The sequence below is a fragment of the Prionailurus bengalensis genome, chromosome D2, assembly GCF_016509475.1.
Source record: "Prionailurus bengalensis isolate Pbe53 chromosome D2, Fcat_Pben_1.1_paternal_pri, whole genome shotgun sequence".
NCBI classification, from domain to species: Eukaryota; Metazoa; Chordata; class Mammalia; order Carnivora; family Felidae; genus Prionailurus; species Prionailurus bengalensis.
Genome location: NC_057351.1, coordinates 70,469,759 through 70,494,421, shown reverse-complemented (window position 1 = coordinate 70,494,421; position 24,663 = coordinate 70,469,759). Strand labels below are relative to the sequence as shown.

Below are 24,663 nucleotides of genomic sequence, written 5' to 3'. Positions count from 1 at the left end.
AAATGTTAAAAAATGCACAAAACTTGGGGCACCTGGGTGGCTTAGTTGGCTGAGCGTCTGACTTTTGATTTTGGCTCCGGTCATGATCTTACGGGTTGGTGCGTTTGAGCCCCATGTTGGGCTCTGTGCTGACAGCATGGAGCTTGCTTGGGATTCTCTCTCCCTTTCTCTCTGCCCCTCCCTCTCCCTCTCTCAAAATAAATAAACTTAAAAAAGATACACAAAACTCAAGACCTAAAAACTTTACAAGTCTTAGTAGAAAGTAAGTAAGCACATTATCATTTATTGCTTAGAATAGGAAAATGTTTTTAATGAGACACAAAAAATATCGACTATGTTAAATTTATAAACTTTTTTCCCCCCCAGCAAAAGACACCTTAGTGAAAATGAAAAGGTAAGTTACTTGGGGAAAGTATTTGCAATCATGCACTATCAAGACTGGAGAAAGAATGTTTACATGAATAGGAAACAGAAAAATGGGCAAGAGATACAAACAGGCATTGAAATACCATCTGACGTTTGTGTGGACAAAGTTCAAGTCTGTCAATTCAGTGTGGGAGGGAATGTGGGATCAGTGGCTCTCACAAACTCTGCCATGAGAACCACTTTGGGAAAAAGTGGCCTCCGTGGCGTCTGCACTTTCTGCAGGTGGATGTGTGATTGGCTACTTTCAAGTTCAGTGTGAGGCCTTCACTCTTATTTACCTTGTTTTAGAAATTACCCTTTTGGGTTTTTTATTCATTCTTCTCTCTTTTCAACTACAATGCAAGTTCTAGAGCAAGGATCTTGTCTAATTTGTTCATCACTGGGCCTGGAGTACAGGATCAGAGGTGCTCAGTAAATGGTCCAATGGATGGATTTGCATTTGATTTAGGGGAGTCGGCATCCTTCTGGTGCTCTTTATGAACCGTGTGCTCGCATTCTTTGCCTGTTTCCTAACCGGGGTAACTTTCTCTTATTAGTTCATAGGAGCTCCTCACATATTATAATGATTAATCTTATGTCCAATTTTGTTTTGCAATACTTTGTTTTTCATTGTAACTTTTCATTTCTGTTCTCATTTATTATACAGATGCTTAAAATTTTTGTGTAGTCCTACGTATCAATCTTTCCCATTATTGCTTTTGGGTTTTAGGTCCTACTTAGAAATGCCATCCCTACCCCTGACACTATATTGTTTCATTTTTTCTGGCATTTTGTATTTTCAATTTTTATGTTGCCACTAATTCCTTTAAAATCCTGTATATAGTGTTAAGTAGAGATTTTTTTCTTTTCAAATGTTCCCAAGACCATTTACTAAATTGATCACCTTCCCTAAATGTATTTTTGAATTTACGGTTTAAAAAAAAAATTTTTTTTTAACGTTTATTTATTTTTGAGACAGACAGAGCATGAACGGGGGAGGGTCACAGAGAGAGGGAGACACAGAATCCGAAACAGGCTCCAGGCTCTGAGCGGTCAGCACAGAGCCCGACGCGGGGCTTGAACCCACGAACCGTGAGATCATGACCTGAGCCGAAGTCGGACGCCTAACCGACCGAGCCACCCAGGCGCCCCTGAATTTACAATTTTTAATTAATGGAGTTATGATTTCATGATTTTATTTTATTTGCTTGCAGTTTTTTTTTAAATTAAGTCCTATGCTCATTTCCCCAAAAGTTCAAATAATAAACCATGATTTATAGGTTTTTAGGCAGTAAAATTATCTCATGATATACTTAAAACAGAAAGCATATTAAAAACAGAAACGTGGCTTTAGAGAGAAAATGTTTAATCTATTTCATGAACAAAATGTGCAAAGTTTTAGAAAAGAGGCATTAGGTTTCAGTATAGAGTATAAATACATTCTTGCTTTTATAACCACACGTATTACACATCTTTTGAGTTGGTAATGAGGGCCGGTGCGCACAGTTGTTCCAAATGATCTTCTGTTAACACGTGCACCGGAAAGCATCACATCACTGAAAATAGTCGAGATCGATGTAGAAATACAATGTTATATAAAAATATATTACTCTGTCTACATGAAACACTTAAAAAAGCAGACCACAAACATTTTTAGAGTTAGAGTATGGATGGAAATATCAATATGTGATGTTCTAAATTAGATTTTCATTGCATTTTTTAATCTTTGGAGAAAAAAATAAACCTTTGGAATGACAGATATGAAGTCAGCACAGCAGACCAACTGTATTTTCAAAAATAAAAACACAACTTTATCCACACAAAAGATGCGAGAGTCTGAGTCTCTAAAATATGACAAAGTTATGAGATGTTACAATTTGGAAATCTGTTTTATACATACATATCTCAAGCACACAGCAAACTCTGTCCACAAACCACATGTAAAGTAATTAAAGCAATGAAAGTATTTCGAAACTGGTTCTCAATGCACCCCTGACAGTGAGAATTTCAAACTTAAAAAAATTAACCTATGTAGAATATAATTAGGAAGGTATATTGCAGACTAGAGAGAAATTAATCTTAAAAGCACATGGGGGTATGGTTCTGCTCTGGAAACTGAGATACTATTAGGAATTCTAGAAAAAAAGAATTTGCCACACCAAAACCTTTCTGCCGTAGAGCCATAGCTCCTCGCTGAAACCTCTATAGAAACTACCATTGTTTTTAAAGAGAGGGAAGCCTAAGGTGTGGAGAGGAAATGGTAGGATGTATTCTACAGGTAAATCGGGATGACGAGTATCTGAGGCGTGCGTGAACGCATTTCAACTCTATACGAGCAAAAACTTGTTGGTTTTGAACAGCATAATGAGCAGGGCAGGCAGCCCATCCTGTACATACCCACAGAATGATTGTAATTCTGGTGGCATTAAGAATAATGACCACAGATTCTAACAATAGAAGATTGTTACATGGCAGAGTCCTTCTACATTTTGAGAAAGGAACAGGTCTATTTTTACCCTTCATTACCATAGTTTATCAACTACTGTTTTGCCCTCTATGTTTGAGCAGATATTTATGAGCACAGCACACCAGAGTCATGAAAATACTGTTCAAACTGGGCATATTTAAATCTGAAGGGTGTTTTTTTTCCCCCGATTTCTCAGCATTATGAGGGCTCATTTCACTTTATTTCAAATAGAAGTATGTAACCGCGTGTATTAAAAACAAAGGCAATAAATTATGTTTGTCCACGTAACTCAGGCTCAGGTTTTCAAAACTTGACAAAGTTTGCTGAACTCTGTATCACTGAAAAACATCAGGTCTGTAAGTTGCTGCTAGAAGAGGAAGGAATTCACACCATGCCCTGGCAGTCACAAAAAGGCCTGAGTATATGGTCGTTTAGCAACCCTTTGTGCTTGTTGAGTGTTTTTTAGCGTATGGTTGCCGGCAGAGGCAGGGAGGCATAGTTGGAAATACTCGTGGCTCTTTCCTTTTGGTTGGGGCTTTCAACAGAACGTAATGCCCTAGGGTGTACTCGAGAGTGCCATGCCTCGAAGAAGGGACACCCCAGACAACGGAGAACTCGAACTAGGCAAACATCCCACAACCAGGATCTAGAATTTCACCGTTCAACTCGAACCTTGGAAAATAATGAAACCCAATCACACTAGGAAATGGAGGGGTAGCAATCAGAAAAGCTGCCTAGTGCTGCCTCCTGGCCCACTGTGCCCAGGTCCTGGGTGGTCAGACCAGCTGCCCGGAAGCCAGAAGTAGCCAGTGGAACCTGTAGGTCTGCTGTGCGGAAGGGCCAAGGTTTGCTGGTCACGGAACACATGTAGACAGATCAGTAAGACCCTAACTTCTAATACTACTCTGTTACCCTACTGCAAGAACATGGGGAAAACAATTATTCAGGACAAAATGGAGATTTATGGTTAGTGTGAATTCTTCATTTAAATCAACTATGTACCTGCCACAGGAGAAAGAGGAGGAAATCTTGGCAATTAACAGTGAATTCTACTTCTAAAGTATGACACAGTAATTACCTTTTGAGTTTGACATTTCCTTATGGGTTTCAGGAATGAGATTTTATAGCAATTAACAAGTTCTAATGATTTAAGTTAGCCAACTATTTAATGAAAAGATGTTTATAATCTTGTTCCTAGATGATCACGGAGGCACAGTGGTAACATTTTACTTCACACTTTCAGTACCTAACGCTAGAATAGGTTTACTGTAATAGAATTGCATATATTTGAGTCACTGGAGGCGGGGGGCGAAGGTCTTACCTACCAGTGCCATTTATGACACGAGTAAGCAGAGAACTTTGTGTGTTACCAAGACTGGCCAAATACTATGCTTCTGGAACTCACTTTGGTTATTAAAATGTTCTTAAATATGACCAACATTTTTAGGTTGTGAGACAGTCCTAAGGATTAAGTTATCCTTTATGACAAGGTCTTATAATTACCTTTTGAAGACCAATTAAAATAGCATTGTTGGAGCTAACACTGAAAAATCTACTTAATTCCTTAATACATCCGTCTGCCAAGAAAAATCCTGGATGACATCTGAATTTGAGAGAATAGTACATAAAATCTTTTGGGAAACAAAAGTATACAGTCTGTTCCAAGCCATGAAGGATAAGAGCGTATAATGAAAAGTCAAAGAGCTAATACGGTTAAATGGATTTAAGTTAAATTTCAAAAACAATCATCACTAGGACTTTTTGGAGTCTTTAGATTATTATTTACTATATATAGCTTCAAAAGATGTAGGTTTAAAACAAATTACTTTTGAGAGGCAGTATAACATGGTAGTTCGGCAGACGCATCCAGGCCTGGCCACTTCCTAAATGCGTGATCTTGAATATACTGGTGGAAAGGCTTGTAACTCTTTTGTTTCGGTTTCCTCGTCAGGGAAATAAGGAAAACTAGAACCTCTCTCAGAAGGCTGTTGTGAAGATTAAATGAGCTAATACATGAAAAGCACTTAGAAAAGTGCCAGGCACGTACTGAGCACTCAATATATTCAGCTCTCTGTAAATACCACACAGGCTTGAGAAAGCATTCACAGAAGCAAGTGCTCTTAATTCCGAGGGCTGTCTTCACTCTACATCTGGAAGTAGGCAGGAGTCAGGAGACCGGGATTCAAATAAAAGATCACTCACGATTCACCTTTTTAACCATTCCACGAAACTGGTCCAACAACAGCCTGTGCCAGGCACTGCTCCAGTGTCTGATGTATTACTCTGAGAGCTTGAGATATGGTCACCGACGTTCTGGAGCCATTTTCTCATCTTTAAAATGGAGGTAACATCTATTTGTCTGATTCGTAGGTTACTTGGAAGCTCAAAGGAGGCAAATTGCCTGAAGGCACTTTGAAGATTTTGTGGAGCACCATCAGACTGTATTACAGGCATGGGTGCAGGGTGAGTACGTGTGGACCCCCTCCAAGGAAGGTAATTAGTCGTAGTTCTGGGTTTAAGAAAATTTTCATAAAACTGTAGGCTTCTAACTCTAACATCATTTATAAATAGTAATACACTTTATTATAAAACTGTGTTTCTCTTATTGGGTTCCAACTCTATGGGGAGTATTAACATATCAAATAGATGGTTGAGAAATATTTTCCTTCAGAATTGCAATTGCAAAGAAAATGTCAAGCTATTTATGGTCATAAATTATCATCATTAGCTAATAAGTAGCAGCTCCATTAATTACTAAAAGCTTTACAAACACTATTTCATTGAATCCTTATAGCGACCCCATAAAACAGGTAGAGTGGCCCCATTTTATAGGGTTAGAGTCCAAGAGCCTGCAGAGCACGTGCTCTTAACCTCTACACATTACACAATAAAAACACCAGAATAAAAAGTCCTAATCATTTCTGTCTTTACCAAATCACATACTTAAGAGAACCAATAGATCAAAGCATTCCAAATTATGTTCTGATCCTTGCAATAAAGGTGATTTTAGAAGTTACATCAGTGCTTCCAATTCAGTTTTCCTTTAAATTCAGTTTCACTTTAAATCTTTAAAAAAAACTTTTTTCCCCCTGAAAATAACACATTGTTCACTGAAAACAAACTATAGGCGAGGTGAGTTAAAATATTTATAATTTTATCATTGAAGAGAACCACCGCTGACATAGTTCCTCCCAGATATTTTTATGCAATTGTGAACTATGGAATTTAGTTTTTGATGATTGTTCTTAAACACGATACCAAATACAAGGGCCAGACTGAAGTCTTTTTAATTGGCAGATATAATAAATTTCGTGCAGGCAGAAAATTATTACAGATATCTATTTTCAGTTTTTTCCTAAAATTTCCAACCATGGACAAACAAGCAGAGAGTAACTTATTTTGGTGATACTAACCAAAAGTATTCTGCCCATAAGAGAAACTTAGATGAGAAGTTCTTGACTTGATCTTTGTATCTGTGTATGTCTATACACGTGCATGCGTGTACACACACACGCACATATATATATATATTCATCAGCATGTGTGAAATATTTTTGGCTGTGTTAAGATTTATAGCTTTCTGCAGACCTAATAATACTATAACTATAGTTTTAATTAAAACAGTCAGGGGGAAAACTGTTTTGTAGTCATTGAACTTTGCCAGAATTACACTTATGGGTGATTCAACTGTAAAGTTTTTCCTTGTGAGTAGGTTAAATATTTGCTTGAGGCAGCATATTTAAGATAAGCAAAGTTCTTTTCAGGAATCCTATTAATCCAGAGTATAAATTCAGAAAAAAAAAAAAAAGTCCTACTGCTTGTGAAATCATATCCCAGAGAGTGATGGGAAAAATAGTGACAAAAACAGCACAATTCAGGGCAAAGATGCCAGGTATCGTGTCAAAGTGTGTGTGATGCCACATTACTGGCACTTTGATTAAGATGACTTATACTAAAATCTGACTCTTTTTAAACTATCACTGGACATAATTGATACAAGAAAAGCTAAAGCTAAAAAAAAATGCAAGTCCTTATAGAAAACAGAAGGCAGACAAGGATCAAGAAGTTTTTAAAAATAAACTTTCTAGTGCTTCCTCTTATGTAAGAGGTTTATGTTAGTCATAAATTCTAGGAACCTACTTCTGCTTTAGTAGGATTCATAAAAAATCATACTAAATCCACATAAATAATATTAATGTAAGAAATAGTGCATATTGGTGACTAAGAATGTTCAATAAAACTATTTTGAAAGAAAATATAAGCTTAATACTAACCGAAAACTGTCTAGACAAAAGGAATAGAGATACATAATACATATGTGTTTGTATATTATATTGAAAAATTAATTACCAGGTCTTTCTGAATTGGGTTAAAACCATATATACTTCTTTCCCAGGAAGTGAAATTGTTTATGTCTTTTTAAATAGGAAAAGATTAACCCAAAATATTCTCATCATGTCCAAATGGAAATGAGAAGTAGAATATTTCAAATTAGATTAAAACAGGACTTCAGCCTATTTTCCATAAAAGAATATTAATGTTATTCATTCCTTTATTACTGAATGCTTTTTATGGAAAGAAAAGGTTTATGAGGTAATTATATAATAACTTTAAACAAGATTCCTTTTAACTTTACATTATGCTTCTCTTTAAAAATAGCTTTAGCAGATTACAAATTAAATCCAAATCATGACTATGCATTTCCTTACTTCAGAGATTTAGAGAACCTGAGTAAATGAAGCTATTAATATGTTCAAAATTGTATTTCAAAAAGAAAAATGGGCAGATGATGGTAGTCCAAAGATTATAGTTCAAATTTGTTTCTGAAGGGGGGAAAGGCATATTATGTCATCTTGCCTATAAATATTTATTGGGGAAATATAGTTTATACCTGACATTTTCAAAATCCTGTAAGCTGATTAAATCACAAACATATTGGATCAGTTGTAGTAAAAACAAGAATAGGCTTTTAAATAGTTATAAAGGGAAATTATGGTAAGAAAAAAACTTTCCATTATCTTCTACTGGCAATTTCTTTTGGGGTTAAAAACCTCCCCAGTGTCATTTAATCACTGTATGTTTCAGCCCTAATATTTTAAAGAGTAATAAATATATATACATATTAATAGAATGAAAGTGCTTCACACTAAAACTTTCCTTGAAGGCTTAAAAGTGATTTTTTAAAAAACATCACAATAAATGATCATAATTTAAGTTCTGTATATGGGAGCCAAAAAACCCCAAATCCAATGAATCTGCATACTTTAATGTTTACAGGTGAAATTTAAACCTCTAAGACAACGTATATACCCATTTACTCAGATTCAGCTGTCACAATTTATTCTTTATCATAAATAGCATCACAGATAGTAATATGTCCCGAAGTCCCTTTCTCCTTGAAAGTTGTAGTATTTCTGGGGCCTCACTTATTACCCGATAAGACTGTATTCAATTAGAAAAAGTTCAGGAATTGAGTCTGTACATCCTTAGGCCTCTTTTTCTGTATATAGTTATAAGGCATTAATAATGGCATGTTAAAATAGCAAATAATTTATAATAAAAATAGAAATTCTCTTTTAAATTGCTCTCAGATGAGAGAATCATAGAGAACAGAGAACATATTTACCACCCAGATACTCTTTAAGCTTCTGTAATGTGATTTTTTTTTTTTTTTTTTTTTTTTGGCTTAAAACAGACCTTAGGCCCTGAATGGCAGGTGTCCTTATACCAACATGTGGACTGGATCTTAGGTTCTGTTTAAAGTTATTGTGAAATTTATATATTTAAATGTGCTACTCGCTACTAATATAGAAAAAGTTAAAATATTTGGTTTCATTATTGTTATCAGTATTCATTGCAAATTATCTTCATGATAATAGTCTAGACTACAGTGTGGATTTAAGTTTTGTGCCAAATAGCACAAAGTACAAAATCACGGTTCAAATGATGGTCAGTGATTTAGCTGGTACACAGCCAGAATGAAGGAATTTGTTTATAATAGATAAGTAAATACGAAGCATAGCTTTATCTTAGTATCAGTTGCTAGAACTGAGCAATGGGTCTCCTGGTACCCAGAGGCAGAAATAAAGCTGCTTTTCGTAAGGTACAGTGACTGTGAGGGTGGAGGCCGGGGGCTCTGGTGACTGGGTAGCTGGCTGGCTTGCTAAAATACATACTTGAGCTCTACTGGAGCTATGCACCCTGGTTGTGCACTGGTTATTTGTAAAGGCTGACTGAACATAATTCCCTTCATCATACAGGCGTTGCTGTCTGTGCTACAGTAATAAAGAAACACGCTGATAGATAGAATGGCTTCAAGTGATAGGCAATCTCCAGGGATCTGCAGTGAGATGGCTGGTTGACTGGAAATGCTCTCGATTACTCCAGAGGGTATCTGTCCTTGAAGAAGCCATTCATTGCCTAGAAAATAAACATGTAAATTACAAAGACTGTATAAGACATCAAGGAGGAAATCAGACAAACCTCACGAAGACTAGATTCAATCAACAGACATTTACTGAAAGCCTCTAAGTGTGAGGCATTATGCTCTGTGTGAAGGACATAATGGTCACCCATGAGATGTTCCCAGTCTAATGATCTTGATATCAAATTGTTAAAATTCTTCCTTTGAACACTGTAATTTACAAATTTCTGCTGAAATCAGACCCAATAATGAAAATATGACTATAGAGCCTTAATCCTTGAAATTAAAAATGAAACCTATTAAGTTCTAGAAATTAACTAAACAGGTCATTTTTACCAGATAAGAGTGTTCAGGAACGTCATGAAAACTACAAAATAAATGAGGGCACACAAATGTGTGTATAACTCTGTGGTGATGCTCAAGTCCTTTAAAAGTAATGATGAATTATTAAATATCCAAAGGTAAAAACCAAGTAATTTTTAGAAACAAATACTGCGTGTGTTATTCAGATGGGCTCAACAATGTGAATACTAAGAGATTCTATTGAGCTCATTTTCACACATAACTCTTGTTAGGCTTCACTACATAGATTATAACACAAGTCTAATAAGCCACTAACAACCTTCAAGCTTCTAGTATCAGAATTGTTAAGATCTCTTCATTCGTGAGCGCCTCCTCTCAGAAGGAACATATGTTCCTACTCAGGAAGCGCACGTGGACGTGGACGTTCAGCTCAGAGGGCTCAGCACCAAGAGCCAGCATTTGGAAAACACAGGACATGCTTTCCTGCCGAGTCACACAGAAGACACTGAACACAACCTCATGACTTCTCAATGACTTGGGCCATTTGTACAAAAGCCAGACCACCTGCTGAGTGGTGATGAAATTCTATGTCTACTTTTTAGCTTTTCTTTCTTTCATTCTTTCTTTCTTTTCACTTCAAGATGAGCCAATGGACTCTGGGCATCTGCCTATATCAAGCTGCTCAGTCTCCCTTCTAGTGTATTGCCTCTAGTTCTCTGTTGATTGAAAAATCATATTTGAGAAAAACAGGTCAAGTAAGAGGAAGGAGAAGGTGAAAGGTGAAAATCTAAAGAGTTAGGTGAAGAATTTTGAAGTCATTATTTAAAAATTCTCTTTAAAACGCTTCAGCCTTCTTTGTTTACTTCTGGATTGGGGAATATGTTTTATTTAAGGTTTGGCTTTGCTAGATGGCAGATTTGTGGGGAACTTCTTATATTTTAAATCAAAACAAACTGTGCTATTTTAATATCCAATTCTAGAAATAAAACACAAGGTTTCTTTATTATTTTTCAGATACATTACATGTGGGAATTATAAAGTTATAATATGCTAATGGTGCTTTTATACGGACTTTTTTTGGGGGGGGGTACTTAAAACCTTCATATATGCTGACAACTTTATATAGACCATAGTGAAAAATGGGCATTTTAAGTCTCTAAATAACCGGCCAAGAAGAAAAACCTTCCTTTATTCATAGGTGTATTAATATACTCTATAAATAATTTTCAAAAACCTTAAATTATCAGGACTCTTGTCTGAAAGCTTATTTGCCCCTGTACAATAAAAACAGAGCCACTATTTTGGACAAGTGATAAAACAGGAATTTTCCCTATAGACTACTTCACTTTAATACTACCTGTATTTTATATTCCAGTGGCTTATTATTAATCTGTGTTTGACCACGGAGACTTGAAAATGTTAATTTGTCAATAACATATTTTAAAACTCAATCCACTGCTCTTTCATTACACACAGAGATGAAATTAACAGTGATCTCCAATTGATGCAGTGCTTTCAGACCGACAGACGCAGGTACGACAGTGAAGCCCACAGTGGAGGACCTGCTCTGGATCCACGGACAGCCGAAGATGGCCAGAGTTTCAGTGCCTCCTGCCCACAAAGCTGACTCCGGACATCTTCCTCCTCGCCTGCAGAGCTCAGCCCTCTCCTTGCGGGGGGCGGGGTGGTTGGTCGGTCTCCCAAGGCTCAGTCAGTCACCCCAGGGCCAGCTTCCCCGACTCTGACCCAGCAGCTCCTCCCGGCTGGCCCACCGAGATCTGTGCTCTCTGGATTCAGATGCCCAGTGGGTGGTTGCTGCCCTGGGAAAGCAGCCAGGTAAGGAGGCGGAGAGCCTGGGTCTGGGTCAGGCACACAAGAAGCGTGTGAGAGGGCATGAGGGAGGAGGCGGGAGGAAATGGGAGACTGAGAACATGCGAAAGAGCGTGGGAGAGCAGGGCAGAGGAAGGTCAGTAGAGACCAGAAGTCAGCACTTCGTTCTGGACCACTAATGTTTTACTTTCAAGTTGTTGTCCACGGTTAGTGGGGCTGGAAGGCACTGCTGTAAGGCAAGCAGCAGGCTGATTCCTTCTTAAAAATTAATGAGGAGCACACCGCGATTCAAATACACATTCAAATCTTTACACAATTTACAGTCACTGGGGATACTTTGAGAATAGACGTGAGCAGGAAGTGCTCTTGAACAACTACAAATTAGTAAGGACAAAGGCTCCGCCTGGATGCTGATCACAGTAATTCATTTGTATTCAGTTACATATCCTCCAACAATGTTTTAGTCTTCTACTTGAATGGCATACTTTGAAGATACGATTTTGGCATCCATTTTCTGATAGCAAGCAAGTACTTGGGCTCAAGTTCTACCTCTGGCATCTCCGAAGAAGAAAATGTAGCTTCAGGCTTAGTAACTGGTAAATCAAGTCCTGATGAATCTTTTGAAATAAAATGAACAGCAACTGAAAAGCTCTAAAGCACCTAATAGATGCTATCTGGAAAAGTAAAAGATAATAGTGAAACAAAGAATGGAACTGGACAAAGCCCGAGTCAAGTTACTTCAGTTAAAAAAGTATGTTTTTAAACATATCATACTCCACCAGGGGGGAAATCAATTTCATTCTTTAGAATCGATTCTGAGATTTATATCACCGTATTACTGGAAGGTAGAATGGTAAACATGATTTCATACTGGAATATTTCCAAGATTACTCTCATACCTTCAGCTGTTAGAAACCAACAACTGGGTACTCCTTCGGTTAACTTTGTTCCCGATGGGAGGTCTAATCTTAGCTTGAACTGCAGAGTCTGTCCTGGAGATGCAGCCACTAGGGGAAGTCGAATGTTTGGAGCAGATTTAGGTAGTTTGGGTAATGTCTTCTGTTTTTCTCCTAGGAATGGGCCATCTACAACAGCGTTTTCAGGTCTGAAGACTGGGAGCTAGGAAATAAGGAAATCTGTTAATTAAAGCACAACTGCTTTATAGTAATTGTAAAGGGCTTAATTTTGGACTTCAGTAGAAAAATGAGGTTCTGTATCAATGAAACTTAATTGCCATTCTAGTCTGAATTAGAAACGTGCTTACTTAGACGTCCTTATGATTATTTTATAGGCTGAGAAACATATTTCATCCTGGCAAAAAAAGTTACCAATACTAACGAATGAAACAGACCTAAGTTCATTGTCTGATATGTTTACAGATGGTAGGAAATACGTTATCAATTTAAATGTAGGGGGTATAATTCCAATTCCAATTCCAATTCCAATTTTCACTGCCAACTATAAGATGATCTATGTCAGGAGAAATGACACTTAGATATATCAGGAGGCAGCTTGAAAAATTTTGGAGACTTTATCCTTATCTTTAAAAAACTGGAAAAAACTTAAATGAGTTCTAATCAATCTTATTTTCAATGTGTTGAGAAATGTGGCTGCTGGAGTTTCCTTTGGGAGGTTATTTGGTAATGACTCACCACAGGAAACGACTACACATTAAGAATCGTTTAAAAAAAAAAAAAACACCTTGACAACCCACCCCACATGATATGTGTGGTATGATGTATCTCTATACATTTTGTTTTTAGACATTTAAACACAGATCGGAGTCTTCTTTTTTCCTCTTCTGAAAGTTCAAATTCTCTCCAATTTCCAGTATCTTAAACACTCTCGGCACAAATGGAAGTTTTATTTTAACAAGAACAGGGCATTCTTGAACTAGGCATTCGCTCGCTACTCTATCTACCTGTTTTGCCTCCAACACTGGAGATGGTTTAACCACAAGTGTCTCTGTCTGTGCTGTGAGGACTTTAGTAGGATTCTTGAAATGATACTCTTCAACTTCTACTTTCAGATTGCTTACCACAGAAATCGTTTTTGTTTCTAAATCCATCACTTTAATTTGATGATTATTGGTGTCTGCTACATATAATAACTGGCCATTCTCTCCAATACACAAGCCTCCTGGTTCATTAAAAGTTGACTCGGTAAAGCTGGAAGTGATAACGTTACTTGCGTCTCCGGTTCCTGCTAATGTTGTGCAGTTTTTTGTTTTGGGATCCACAACTTTAATCTAAAAACAAAGAACAAAGAAGTACACGTCTGAAGGCCAATCTCATGTTGGTAGTAAAGCGTAGTATCAAGCAAACCAGAGAATCCGATTGCCATTAGCATCCTTGCTAAATGTCAGGAAAAGAATAGGCATTTCCGTATTTTCTTGAAAAGCCAAACATTCAAATTACAGTCTCAGGGGAGACACTCCATTCTGAGAGCTAAAAGCTACGTAAAACTCCCAGTTACATCTTATCTTTCGGCAGCAATCTTTGATGAAATATTTCTGGAATTAAAAAAATAAAGTAAAATTCTTTTCCTGACAATGGGGCACAGTTGAACTGACTTTCTTCTTTCTCATGAGCTAGATCTAACCCTGGCTGAGAATTGGCTGCTTATGTTAAACCTCATGATTCCCAATCGTGCCTCAATTATGTTAATTTATGGTATCATCACAAGGTAGTAACATTTATTTTCCACTAGTTTTTATAGAAAAGAAAAATGCAATAAAAATGGAAACAGTTGAATAATCTGTGCAATAGAGACAAAAATGGAAATGCTGAAAATGGAATTATTTGCTAACAGGCACTGCAACTATGCAACAGCTCAGAAACGTTCCTTTGTTAGTTGACATATGAATTTCCCTGTCACCTGCCTTCTTTACTGTGTTACTAAGCAGCTTTGATGGATTGCAATTCACAATTTTTTGCTGTAGTCATTGGGAACGTGTTTAGTCCCTTCCCCAGCTCATAGTGCCATCATATGCTCTCTGCAAAGAAAGGACCAAGAAAAGAACAGCAAAGGCTTATACATAGTTGTCAAAGACTGTTACTCCTCTCTATTTTAAAGTGGCAGTTGGAGGAGGCTCACAGAGCTTTCAGCATTTTAAATGCCACAGATGCAAAGCAGGGTATTCTACAATTCAGTAAGGACTCACCTTGTGATTATAAGAATCTGCCACGTAAAGTAAATTCCTTTTCTTGTCCCAGGTTACTCCAAGTGGGTGCTGAAGCTTGGCATCGATTCCTACTCCATCAACATCACCATAAGCAAATAAATTCTTTTTTTTTTTTTTTAAAGAAAGAAAGAAACAGCACATATTAAAAATTTTACAGTGCTACAGTATATGGTATAAAGTAAAAAGATGACTATATATGCTAGTTAAGTTAAAGAGGAAATGGGTCTGCTTTTTTTTTTAATGTTTACTTATTTTTGAGAGATAAAGAGACAGAGCATGAATGGGGAGGGGCAGAGAGAGGGAGACACAGAATCCAAAGCAGGCTGCAGGCTCTGAGCTGTCAGCACAGAGCCCGACGCGGAGCTGGAACTCACGAGTCGTGAAATCATGACCTGAGCTGAAGTAGGATGCTTAACTGACTGAGCCACCCAGGTGTTCCGGAAACGGGTCTAATTTCACATAAATAGGCCTGGGTGTTTGATTTAGACCAGAAAAACAAAATGACAGAATTCTGAACCTCTTAATTTGTGGTGCTTGATAGTTTTATCCACAGTAATCACACCCCTAGCCAGGAACAGGTCAAGTCTACTAATCTGACGCTCTTTCCACCCTACTGCCTGATACCTAATCTACATCCTCCTCTTCTTTCGGTCATCAATATTCTAGCCTTCCTTTCCTCCTGAAGCCTTGACATGTGTGTAATCAAGCAGAGTCAACATCCAACTTCTCTTGGATGGTTTTGCTACTTGTGTTCCCTTATAGTCGCATTTCCTTTGGTCTCACTTCCACTTTAACTTACGGCGAGGCCAAGAACTCTGTCTCCTCAAATTTATTAACTCTTCGCAATTCAAGAACCGCAAGCCTGGCAGGGTCTGGGCGCAGCATGCAACAGTGACTTTCGGGCATTACCGTGGGGTCTCGTTCTCCTCCTACAAGGTGCCTCACCGCCCCGTCCCTCAGTGACACAGCTCTCACGGTGCTGCTCTCGCTGTCTGCTACAAACAGGCAGCGCCAGGGCTCTTCAGAGGCCAGAGAAAGACCTGAAGGCTGGGCGAAGCCGGCCTTGTGAGGATACGCATTATTTCGGTTCTCTTCATTTCCACTTCCGGCGAACCGAAGGCAGGTTCCTTTTTGTAGCTCACTAAAAAAAGACAAGTTCATAGGTGGAATCAACATGGTTACGTTGTATCCAATTTAGTTAGCAAATGAATGTGAACAATGAAATCAGTGGCATAAGCATTGTTAAAAGCAAACTATGATCTTGGCCTAAAGAGTGCAAGCCAGCTTTGCTTTCACTGTAGTTTTTTTAGAGAGAGAGAAAGAAAGCGAGCGCACGAGAGGGCGAAGGGCAGAGAGAGGGGGAGACCGAGGACTCAAGCAGGCTTGAGCAGAAATCGATGTGGGCTCGAACTCGAAAACCATGCGATCATGACCTGAGCAGAAACCGAGTCAGATACTCAACCGACTAAGCCAGCCAGGTGCCCCTTTCACTGTACTTTTTCTAAATCATTAACTTACTCCCTGTGTAAGGACACACACAAAATTGAAACTATTCTGAATGGCTAGATAGGAAGTCCCTGACAAGAATAAGGATCGTATCACTGACTAGATAATTTTGGGGTTTTTTTTTTTCCCTACAAAATGGCCAGAGAGAGGTATAGCTGGATCCCACCTTCACTTCCTACAGGATGATAATGCTGCTTTAATCAAATGTAAAACGCATTTCTTAACATACAATAAGAAATTTCTATTTAAAGCACTCTGCAAGGATTCTTTTTGTAACATGGAGAAAGTTTTACACTTTGGCTTCTAAGTTTATGCTGGAGGAACAGTAAGGAAGACGTGGCGTGTTGAAGGAAGGGAAGAAGCTCGCTCAGGATGCAAAATAATGAGACTATGTGCCCATCATCTCCAGATACGGTGCAGCAGGCACAAGTCCAAAATGACCACCAATCACTTAGTAGTTGATATGTCACCCATGCTAAGTTAGAGAACAGGGGTACAGGCAAAGGGTTATAGAATATATAAAATATGGGCACTTATTCAAGAAACTTCTAAAAAAATAGAGTCATAGAAATACATGGGATAACTACTACACCAAATTAAGAGGTAATTAATATGAGTCTTAATTTCAAATAGGAGTTTCCTTAATTAAATAAAAGAGTGGGGAGAAAAAGTACCTTCTAAAATGTTAGGAGTCTTGCCCACTGAAGATCAGTAATAAAGATAAAGCATCCTTAAAATTATGATACGGGTCCAGGTGATCTGACTGGCCATTTTCCTATTACGAACGACAGTGACAACTCTACTTATTTGGAAATTTAGTTCCCTCTTGACCATCTAGGTCGAAAACAGCCATCACTTACAACAGTATATTCTGGCCAGTTTTGCTACTTCTTTCTCCTGTTTATAATGATGCCTCATATTAATGTTTCTGGTCACCTCACGGTTTGGGCCACTATCATCTCATGCCCAGAGATCATCACAGCCCCATCGCTGCTATCTCTGTCCCTAGTTGTGTCCCACTCCAGATGCTGCCAATGTTCTTTCAAAATCACAGATCTAATCAGGTCACTTCCCAGCTTAGAACTTTCCATTTAGGCACGCAGAACAACATTCACGTGTCTTAAAAGGACACACAAGGCACTTCACAATTCGGCATTTACTCACATCACTGGTGCCATTTCCTGCCTAGAAAACCTCCCCTTTCCCTAACTCCTACTCCCCTCTCAGGTTTCAGTTTAGCAGCTTCTTCCCGGAAGCCTTTCTGGATAGCTCCTATCTTATTGCTATCGGGTGTTCTTATTCACTTTAAAGGACTGCTGCAGTGATCCCTTTTACACACAGCACTGGCATTTCCCAGCTATTTTCTGTTTGGTGATCTCATTCTTCCTCCGTTAGTCCACTGAAGAGAGCAACATTTAAAAAGCTTTATTCTTAATACAGTGAATATATTTTATCCCTTCAGATTAGCACAGGCCTAACATCCAGCATGTTTAATAAGTACGTAAGATGAATGACTAAATGTCGCCAAACAGCACACACAGCAACACATGCGCACACACACACACACGATTTGGAGCATCTGGTATGTTCGATCATCTGTAGAACTACCCCTTCCTACTGATAAGTATATCTGAGATGATTAGCACTTACTTTCTATGGTGATTAAATGGTCTTTGTGGTCTAGGACTTCCATTCATTCATTTATTCTATAAGCCCTTACCGAACTCCTATTATATACCACATACTATGCTATGCACAGGGGACATAGAAATGAATGAGAAAGGGTGCCTTAAGGGACAGTGTACTAGAAGGAAACAGTTATGTAAGCAAGTACAACCAGGAACGGGGAGGGGGAGGGGGAGAGAGAAGGAACTTATCAGCACAGTAATGTAACTACACAGGGGGTGCAGTGAGGTCATAGCAAAGACCTGGAGTGTTAGGAAGAAGAAACAAGGCTCTACAGAAAGGATATAAAAAAAGTGTGCAGAGACACTAGTTTTTCATCTTTATATCCCCAACAGTGGCAGCAAAACTCCTACATTTACTGTATATAAACCAGGCACTTGGCTGAGCTCTTCATATATATTATTAATCCTCAAAACAAGCCAAGGAAGTAGATATAAATAAGGAAACGGAAGGATAGAAGGTTAAGTGGGCTCTCCTAAGCTCAGAGAGATAAGTGGCAGAGTCGGGATTCAACCTGAGGCATGACTACAAAACCCAAGCCATTAACCGCTCTGTCACCCAGTCCTCCAGTGTTTGTGTTAATGAGCGGGGATGTCTGGACTGCATGTTAGAGATGTGCCCACAGCTCCAGTTCTGTCTCTAGATGCTCCATAGGGCTGCTCTTCCCAGGTTCCCAGAAGTTAGCAATGGCAGTCACAAGACTTGGGCTCGTGAGATGGAAGTGACGTACGTCACTCCCAAGTAGAAGCTTTAAGAGCCACTGAGCGACTCACCACCTCTCTCTCTGCCAGGATGACTGGCAAAGCTCCAGACGGTGGCCGCTTCATCGGCCTGGTGGCAGAGGAACGCTCCCCAGTGAACCTACTGAGTCAGCCAGAAACAAACCTTGTCTTACGCTCCCGACAATCGGAGAGGCAGTTACGGAGCTCCAGCCCAGCACACGCTAGTGACTAGCACACAGCGGAGCTGTGAGCGTGGAGACTCGGGGAGAGAGAATTCTGTGAACTCGTGTAGTTCACACGAGACAGAAACTGTCACTTACTTTTTCTTTGGTAGTCTGCCGCTGTCCAGGAGCAGTGCCCATATCTGATGAGTCCCTGCCATGGCTATCCAGAGAATGTCATCTCTTTGGACCTCTGAACCTTTACAAAAATAAACAGTAATTATCATATACATATCTCGTTAATACAAACACTCCACGTGTTTTAGAAGTTTAAAAGATGACAGCGGTTATGTTTACAAATCATCTGAAGAAAAAAATAATTTGCACGTTTTAAGTTGTTTTTGAAATTTTTCCATTTTCCTTGTGAAATGTTACTTACTATTTATAAATTTACCTGTAAATTCATAGAAATCCAAAGCATTCTTAATAGCGGTCTGTCCCTCTGCCTCTCTGGACACAATGTTTGTAAATATTTAAGTTCTTATTTTATCTGCTAAAACAAGTTGACATATACTCTCCAGAGAAACTCTGCCAGTCAAATACCGAGCATTAACCACTGAAATTATATGCTTTAATAACAGGGTTTTTGTACAATTATCATGAAAAGACCCCATCTTTTAATACTGTAAAAAAAAATAGGTATTTCCTTTGGGGCACCTGGCTGGCTGGCTCAATCGGTGGAGCATGCGACTCTTCGTCTCGGGGTCATGAGTTCAAGCCCCAGTTGGCCATTGAGCCTACTTAAATATTTCCACCACTGGATTAGCTAGACTTAGATACACATCACAGCCGCTATTTAAAAATCCACTGTTTAGGGGCGCCTGGGTGGCTTGGTCGGTTAGGCGTCCGACTTCGGCTCAGGTCGTGATCTCACGGTCCGTGAGTTCGAGCCCCGCGTCGGGCTCTGTGCTGACAGCTCGGAGCCTGGAGCCTGTTTCGGATTCTGTGTCTCCCTCTCTCTCTGCCCCTTCCCTGTTCATGCTCTGTCTCAAAAAATAAATAAACGTTAAAAAAAAAAAATTAAAAAAAAATCCACTGTTTAGTTGGCTATGAGAGTTTTCCAAAAAAACATAGTTCACCTGTAAAAAAGCTAAGGGTATATAACATATTCGAATATAACCTTGTTTACTAAATATCAGAAATACTTTTCCACTTTCTTAGATGATGTTACAACTAACTACAACACGACAAGGCTCTATTTCTCAAATTCTTTTGTTAACATTTTTTATTTTATTTTAATTTTTTTAATGTTTAGTTTTGAGAGAGACAGAGTGTGAGCAGGGGAGGGGCAGACAGAGAGGGAGACACAGCATCCAAAGCGGGCTCCAGGCTCTGAGCTGTCAGCACAGAGCCCGATGTGGGGCTCGGATTCACGAACTGCGAGATCATGACCTGAGCCGAAGTCAGAAGCTTAACCGACTGAGCCACCCAGGTGCCCCTTACCATATTTATTTCAATTTAGGGGTGCTTGGCTGGTTCAGTTGGTAGAGCATGTGACTCCTTATCACAGTCGTGAGTTTGAGCCCCATGTTGTTGGGTGTGGAGCCTACTCTAAAATATATATATATATATATATTCAAACTGTATTCTGAGGCAACTTTTACATATAATTGAGAATTTTTAAGTAAAACAATTTGGTCAGATCTACCTTATGCTAAAAGAAATATCTTGGTAAGGCTGTTTTGTTTTTTTGTATCTTCTTTAACTTCAAGTAGTCTGTGTCCAAATTTTTCTTCCTTAACTTATATTACTTTCAAGTGTCTTTCAATTTAACAACAACAAAAATAATGATGGTTCTCAAAAAATTGTGGTTGCTATGCGCCAAGCACTTTATAGAGATTATCACTTACATTTTCTGAAATGCCCCAAGAGACACGTAGTATTATTAGGCTCTTTTTACAGATGAAGAAACGGAGGCTTAGAGAGGTTAGGTAACTTGCCAGGATCACAGTGCTGGTAAATGAACTGGCATCTGACACCAGGTGGACCAACAGAAAAATCTAGATCACATGTTGCCTCTTTTTCTGTGTTCTTAATTACTATCCTATGAAATCTAAAGGAAAGTATTTTAATTTTCATAGTCAAATATTTTTATGAACATAAATTATATTAAAAGTGACAAGGGCACCCATTTATTCTGGGGACTCTGTCTCTGCTTAATCACTTTAAAAGTAGATCAAAAGCTTTTCATAATTATTTTATTTTGCTCCTGCCATGTCAGGACAAAGTGCAAAGGCGACCATCTATAAGCCAGAAGAGAGCTCTCACCAGAAACCAATCATGCTGGCACCTTGACCTTGGACTTCTAGCCTCCAGAGCTGTGAGAAAATAAATTTCTGTTGTTTAAGCCACCCCATCTGTGGTATTTTGTTATGGCAGCCCGAGGTGACTAAGACATTCCCCCTGAGAACAGAAATGAGACAAGGATATCTGCTATCAACACTTTTATTTAGCATCATACGAAGGTCCTAATTTGTGCAGTAAGAAAAGAGAAGCACAAAGCATAAAGATTAGAAACAAAACTGTAGTCAGTAGAAGACGGCACGCTGTTAAAGCCTCTACCCTCTGCCAAGAGAGAGCTGCGTTGGTACATAGCTGAGTCAAAGACCTAATCGGTTCTCCAAATTGACCGGCCTAGTTCAACCAGAGGCTTACTGTATGAAGGCCAAACTTACAGTATTAAAGTGTGAACAATCTGTTTGGTTTTGCTCTCTGTGTACTTATTTCCTTTGAAGCATGAGAAACAAGAAAAAGTATAGAAGCAAAGGCTGTGTCAGGTCAGGATTTCAGTGTCCTGGAATTCCCCATAACAACTGATGAGGACAGCTGGGGGGAGGGGGGAGGGAGGTGGTAAAAATGATGACCATCCAGAACACTTCTATGACTAAGGGACTGAGCTAAGTAAGCATGTTTCAGGGAGTATTTCCTTTAACTTAACAACTTTAGTAAGTTGTTCTCCATTTTATAAAGAAACTGAAATTGAGAAGGGTTAAATAATTTATTACAATTCACACAGCTAAACCTGGAATAATAATCTATTAGTAAGTCTGACTCCAGATTATTAGTGTTCTAACCAGAACAGAGGAACTACAGAAGTGAGCCTGGGCTCTTGCAGCCAAGTTTTCTCCCTCCTTTCTGCCTCTGCCCCATGAACTTAGCCCTGGCTTCAAGGACCCAAGAACATTTTCTGTGTGATCGGGAGAGAGATCAGATCAAATGTAAGCATGGCTCTCTATGCCAGGATGTGTGTCTACATTCACTCTTTCTGTCCTTCCTTTCCTGTAGCCTATGAGATAACCTATGGCTGAATAATCCCTTACCAGTGTTTTTTCCAATCCCTTGCCTTTCCATTTTTGGTTTGTTTCAGCTTACCAGCAGCTCTTTGTGACTTTTAGGATGAAACCCCATATTATAACAAATCCTTCTACAGTATTTGTTAGGTACCACTTTCTATGTGCCAAGCACTGTTCGAAATGCATCACATACTAACGCTCCTAGTAATTCGTGCAGTAAACTTTTGACCTATATACTATTAGTATATAAATACTGTTAGTATATAAATATATTAGTATATAAATACTATTAGTATATAAATAGATAACTATTAGTATCTTTAATTTAGATGAGGAAATTGAGGCATAAAGAGGCCAGGTACCTTGTCCAAAGTCACATAACTACTAAGATGTAAACTAATTAGAACCCAAGCAGTCTGGCTTCAGTCCATACTACACTGCCTCTCGGGAAGTTTTTACCCTGGCCTGATCATTTCACTGAGGGCTGAAGAGTTTGTTCTTGCAGATAAAATCAGAAAGAATGAAAGGGAAGAGAAGGGAGAAAAAGGTAGTCGGGCATTTATAAAATCTATTGAGCCAACAAGAATCATTAATAATTTATACTATCCACCCTGGATTTTGAAATCTAAAGCACATAGTTGTATCACCAAGTATAGGTATTGGCTTTGTTCCTTCTAACAAGAATATGGTGATCATGAACATTTCAATTTTAAATTAAGAGTTCATTTAGTATCACTCACTTCCAACAGTCACTAATAATCAGTAAATAAGTAAATAAATAAAAAAGTAAATAAATAAGTAAATAAATAAAAGTAATAAAAAATTTTAAAAAAATTAAAAAAAGTAATAAAAAAAGTAAATAAATTAGTAAATAAGTAAAAAAATAAAAAAGACAATGCCAAGAGCTGAAAAGGTTTTGGGAGTATTTTAAAAGGCAAAACCTCTCGTAACTGTAAGAATTAGTGAAATAATTATATAAGACAGGAATAAAATCAGCAAATGAAATATGAAAATGAAAAGAAAATTACCTGCCATCCAGCTTTTAAAAATTCCATGTTATTTTAAGCAACTAGGATCAAAAATAGAAGCCAATGATTAGAACCCTCTAAATAATTTCATCTGCGAAATTGCCCATTAGTGTAAATAGGTTTTTCTATACAATCTCTCAACCTCCTATGAAGCAAAACTTCACACCACTAGGAGAAAGCAACCAAGCCCAGCATCCCATGGTACAGGAAACAACCAATTACAGCTGGAGGAAGGGCAGAAGACAACACCTCTCCACCTCTGGGGGAGGCATCTTTGGCCAAAGACCCCATACCGACACCACTATAGGTTTCCCACGGCTGGGGGAGAAGCAGAAAACGTCTCAAAACCACTCAGAATTTAGCTGCCCCAGAGAGAAGGAGCAGGAACAGCCAAGAAGCTTCCCACCTCCTTTCACGGAGGCCCAGGCCTACAGGGCCTCCCCAGGACTGAGGTCGACCAGTAACGAACCGCAGCGGCCTATCTCTCGTGGAGCTACTGCAAGACAGGGAACCAGCCCTGTGGCTCGGCTGTGCAGGATGAGCAAAAGCGGACAGCGTGCTAACACTGAGAGAAACCCTCCGGCACGCAGGCTCCCCACACTAAGGCCGCGGCAGCCCCCTGCTAGAGGAATTCGAAAGCTATGATCAACGGAGAGTAACCACAGCAGTCATAAAACCAAGGCCCAGCCTAGGTTCTGACTAAATTGACTGAACCTCCCATTATAATGGCATAAACACTACTGATCTCCTCAGCCTCTATAGTTCTATTCAAGATGACTGGAATAAAAAAATAATAATAATAATAATAAATGAGAAGACACACATAAAAGCAAGGCCAGAACAAAACAACACCCCCCTCCCAAACCAAAACTCCACTTTTAAGAGACAAAACAATCAACAGAACAGACTCAGGGATGACCTGAAATCTGGAACTGTAGGATATGGACTTTGAGAGAGCTATACTTTCTATGTTAAAGAATCTAGAGAAAAAGGTGGCCAACATACCTAAATAGGTGAAGAATTTAAGCAGATAGATGGACTCTATGGGAAATAGTAAAATGGAGATGCTATACACAAAAGAATCCCAATAATAAAAATTCCTTCAATAGGCTCATCAGTTGATTAGACACAGCTGAGGAAACAATGACCCTAAAGATAAACCAATATAAATGATCTGAATTGAAACACCACAGAAAAAAAGGTGAAATAAAAAACATGATACATAAGAACTGTTGGGTAGAACATCAGAGTCTCACATATAAGTAGCTGAAATCCCAGAAAGAAGAGAAAAGAGCAGAAAACATACATGAAGAGATGATAGGTGAGAATTTTTCCACCAATAGTGACGGACACAAAACCACAGACTCAAGAATTCTAAGGATAACTCCTACACTTATCAAACTGCTAAAAATCAAAGGAAATCTTGAAGGCAGCCAAAGGGGGGGGGGCACTTTATATGTAAAAGAACTAGGAAAATAATTAGACCTCTTGTTTAAAACTATGTAAGTTATAAGACAATGGAATGCATCTTCAAGGTACCTAAAAAAACTCAGTCCAGACTTATACATGGAGTAAAAAATATCTTTCAAAAATA

At 38.6% G+C, this 24,663-nt stretch overlaps 1 protein-coding gene and 1 long non-coding RNA gene across 2 annotated transcripts in view; one reads left to right on the top strand and one right to left on the bottom strand.

Moving 5' to 3' along the window:
• The window catches only part of LOC122493268, a 46,799-nt gene extending 33,184 nt beyond the window's left edge, over positions 1 to 13,615 (top strand). Inside the window, exons 3-5 of the long non-coding RNA XR_006299856.1 lie at positions 5,243 to 5,335; positions 11,076 to 11,435; positions 12,504 to 13,615. This is a non-coding gene — a long non-coding RNA (uncharacterized LOC122493268). The remainder of the gene's footprint in view (positions 1 to 5,242; positions 5,336 to 11,075; positions 11,436 to 12,503) is intronic.
• NHLRC2 (NHL repeat containing 2) overlaps positions 1,755 to 24,663 on the bottom strand; it is a 59,346-nt gene continuing 36,437 nt past the window's right edge. Inside the window, exons 6-11 of the mRNA XM_043597601.1 lie at positions 18,848 to 18,947; positions 15,523 to 15,754; positions 14,593 to 14,715; positions 13,468 to 13,677; positions 12,329 to 12,548; positions 1,755 to 9,292 (exon numbers count right to left, since the gene is read on the bottom strand). Coding sequence (XP_043453536.1) covers positions 9,036 to 9,292; positions 12,329 to 12,548; positions 13,468 to 13,677; positions 14,593 to 14,715; positions 15,523 to 15,754; positions 18,848 to 18,947 — 1,142 coding nt within the window. The 3' untranslated portion in view covers positions 1,755 to 9,035. The remainder of the gene's footprint in view (positions 9,293 to 12,328; positions 12,549 to 13,467; positions 13,678 to 14,592; positions 14,716 to 15,522; positions 15,755 to 18,847; positions 18,948 to 24,663) is intronic.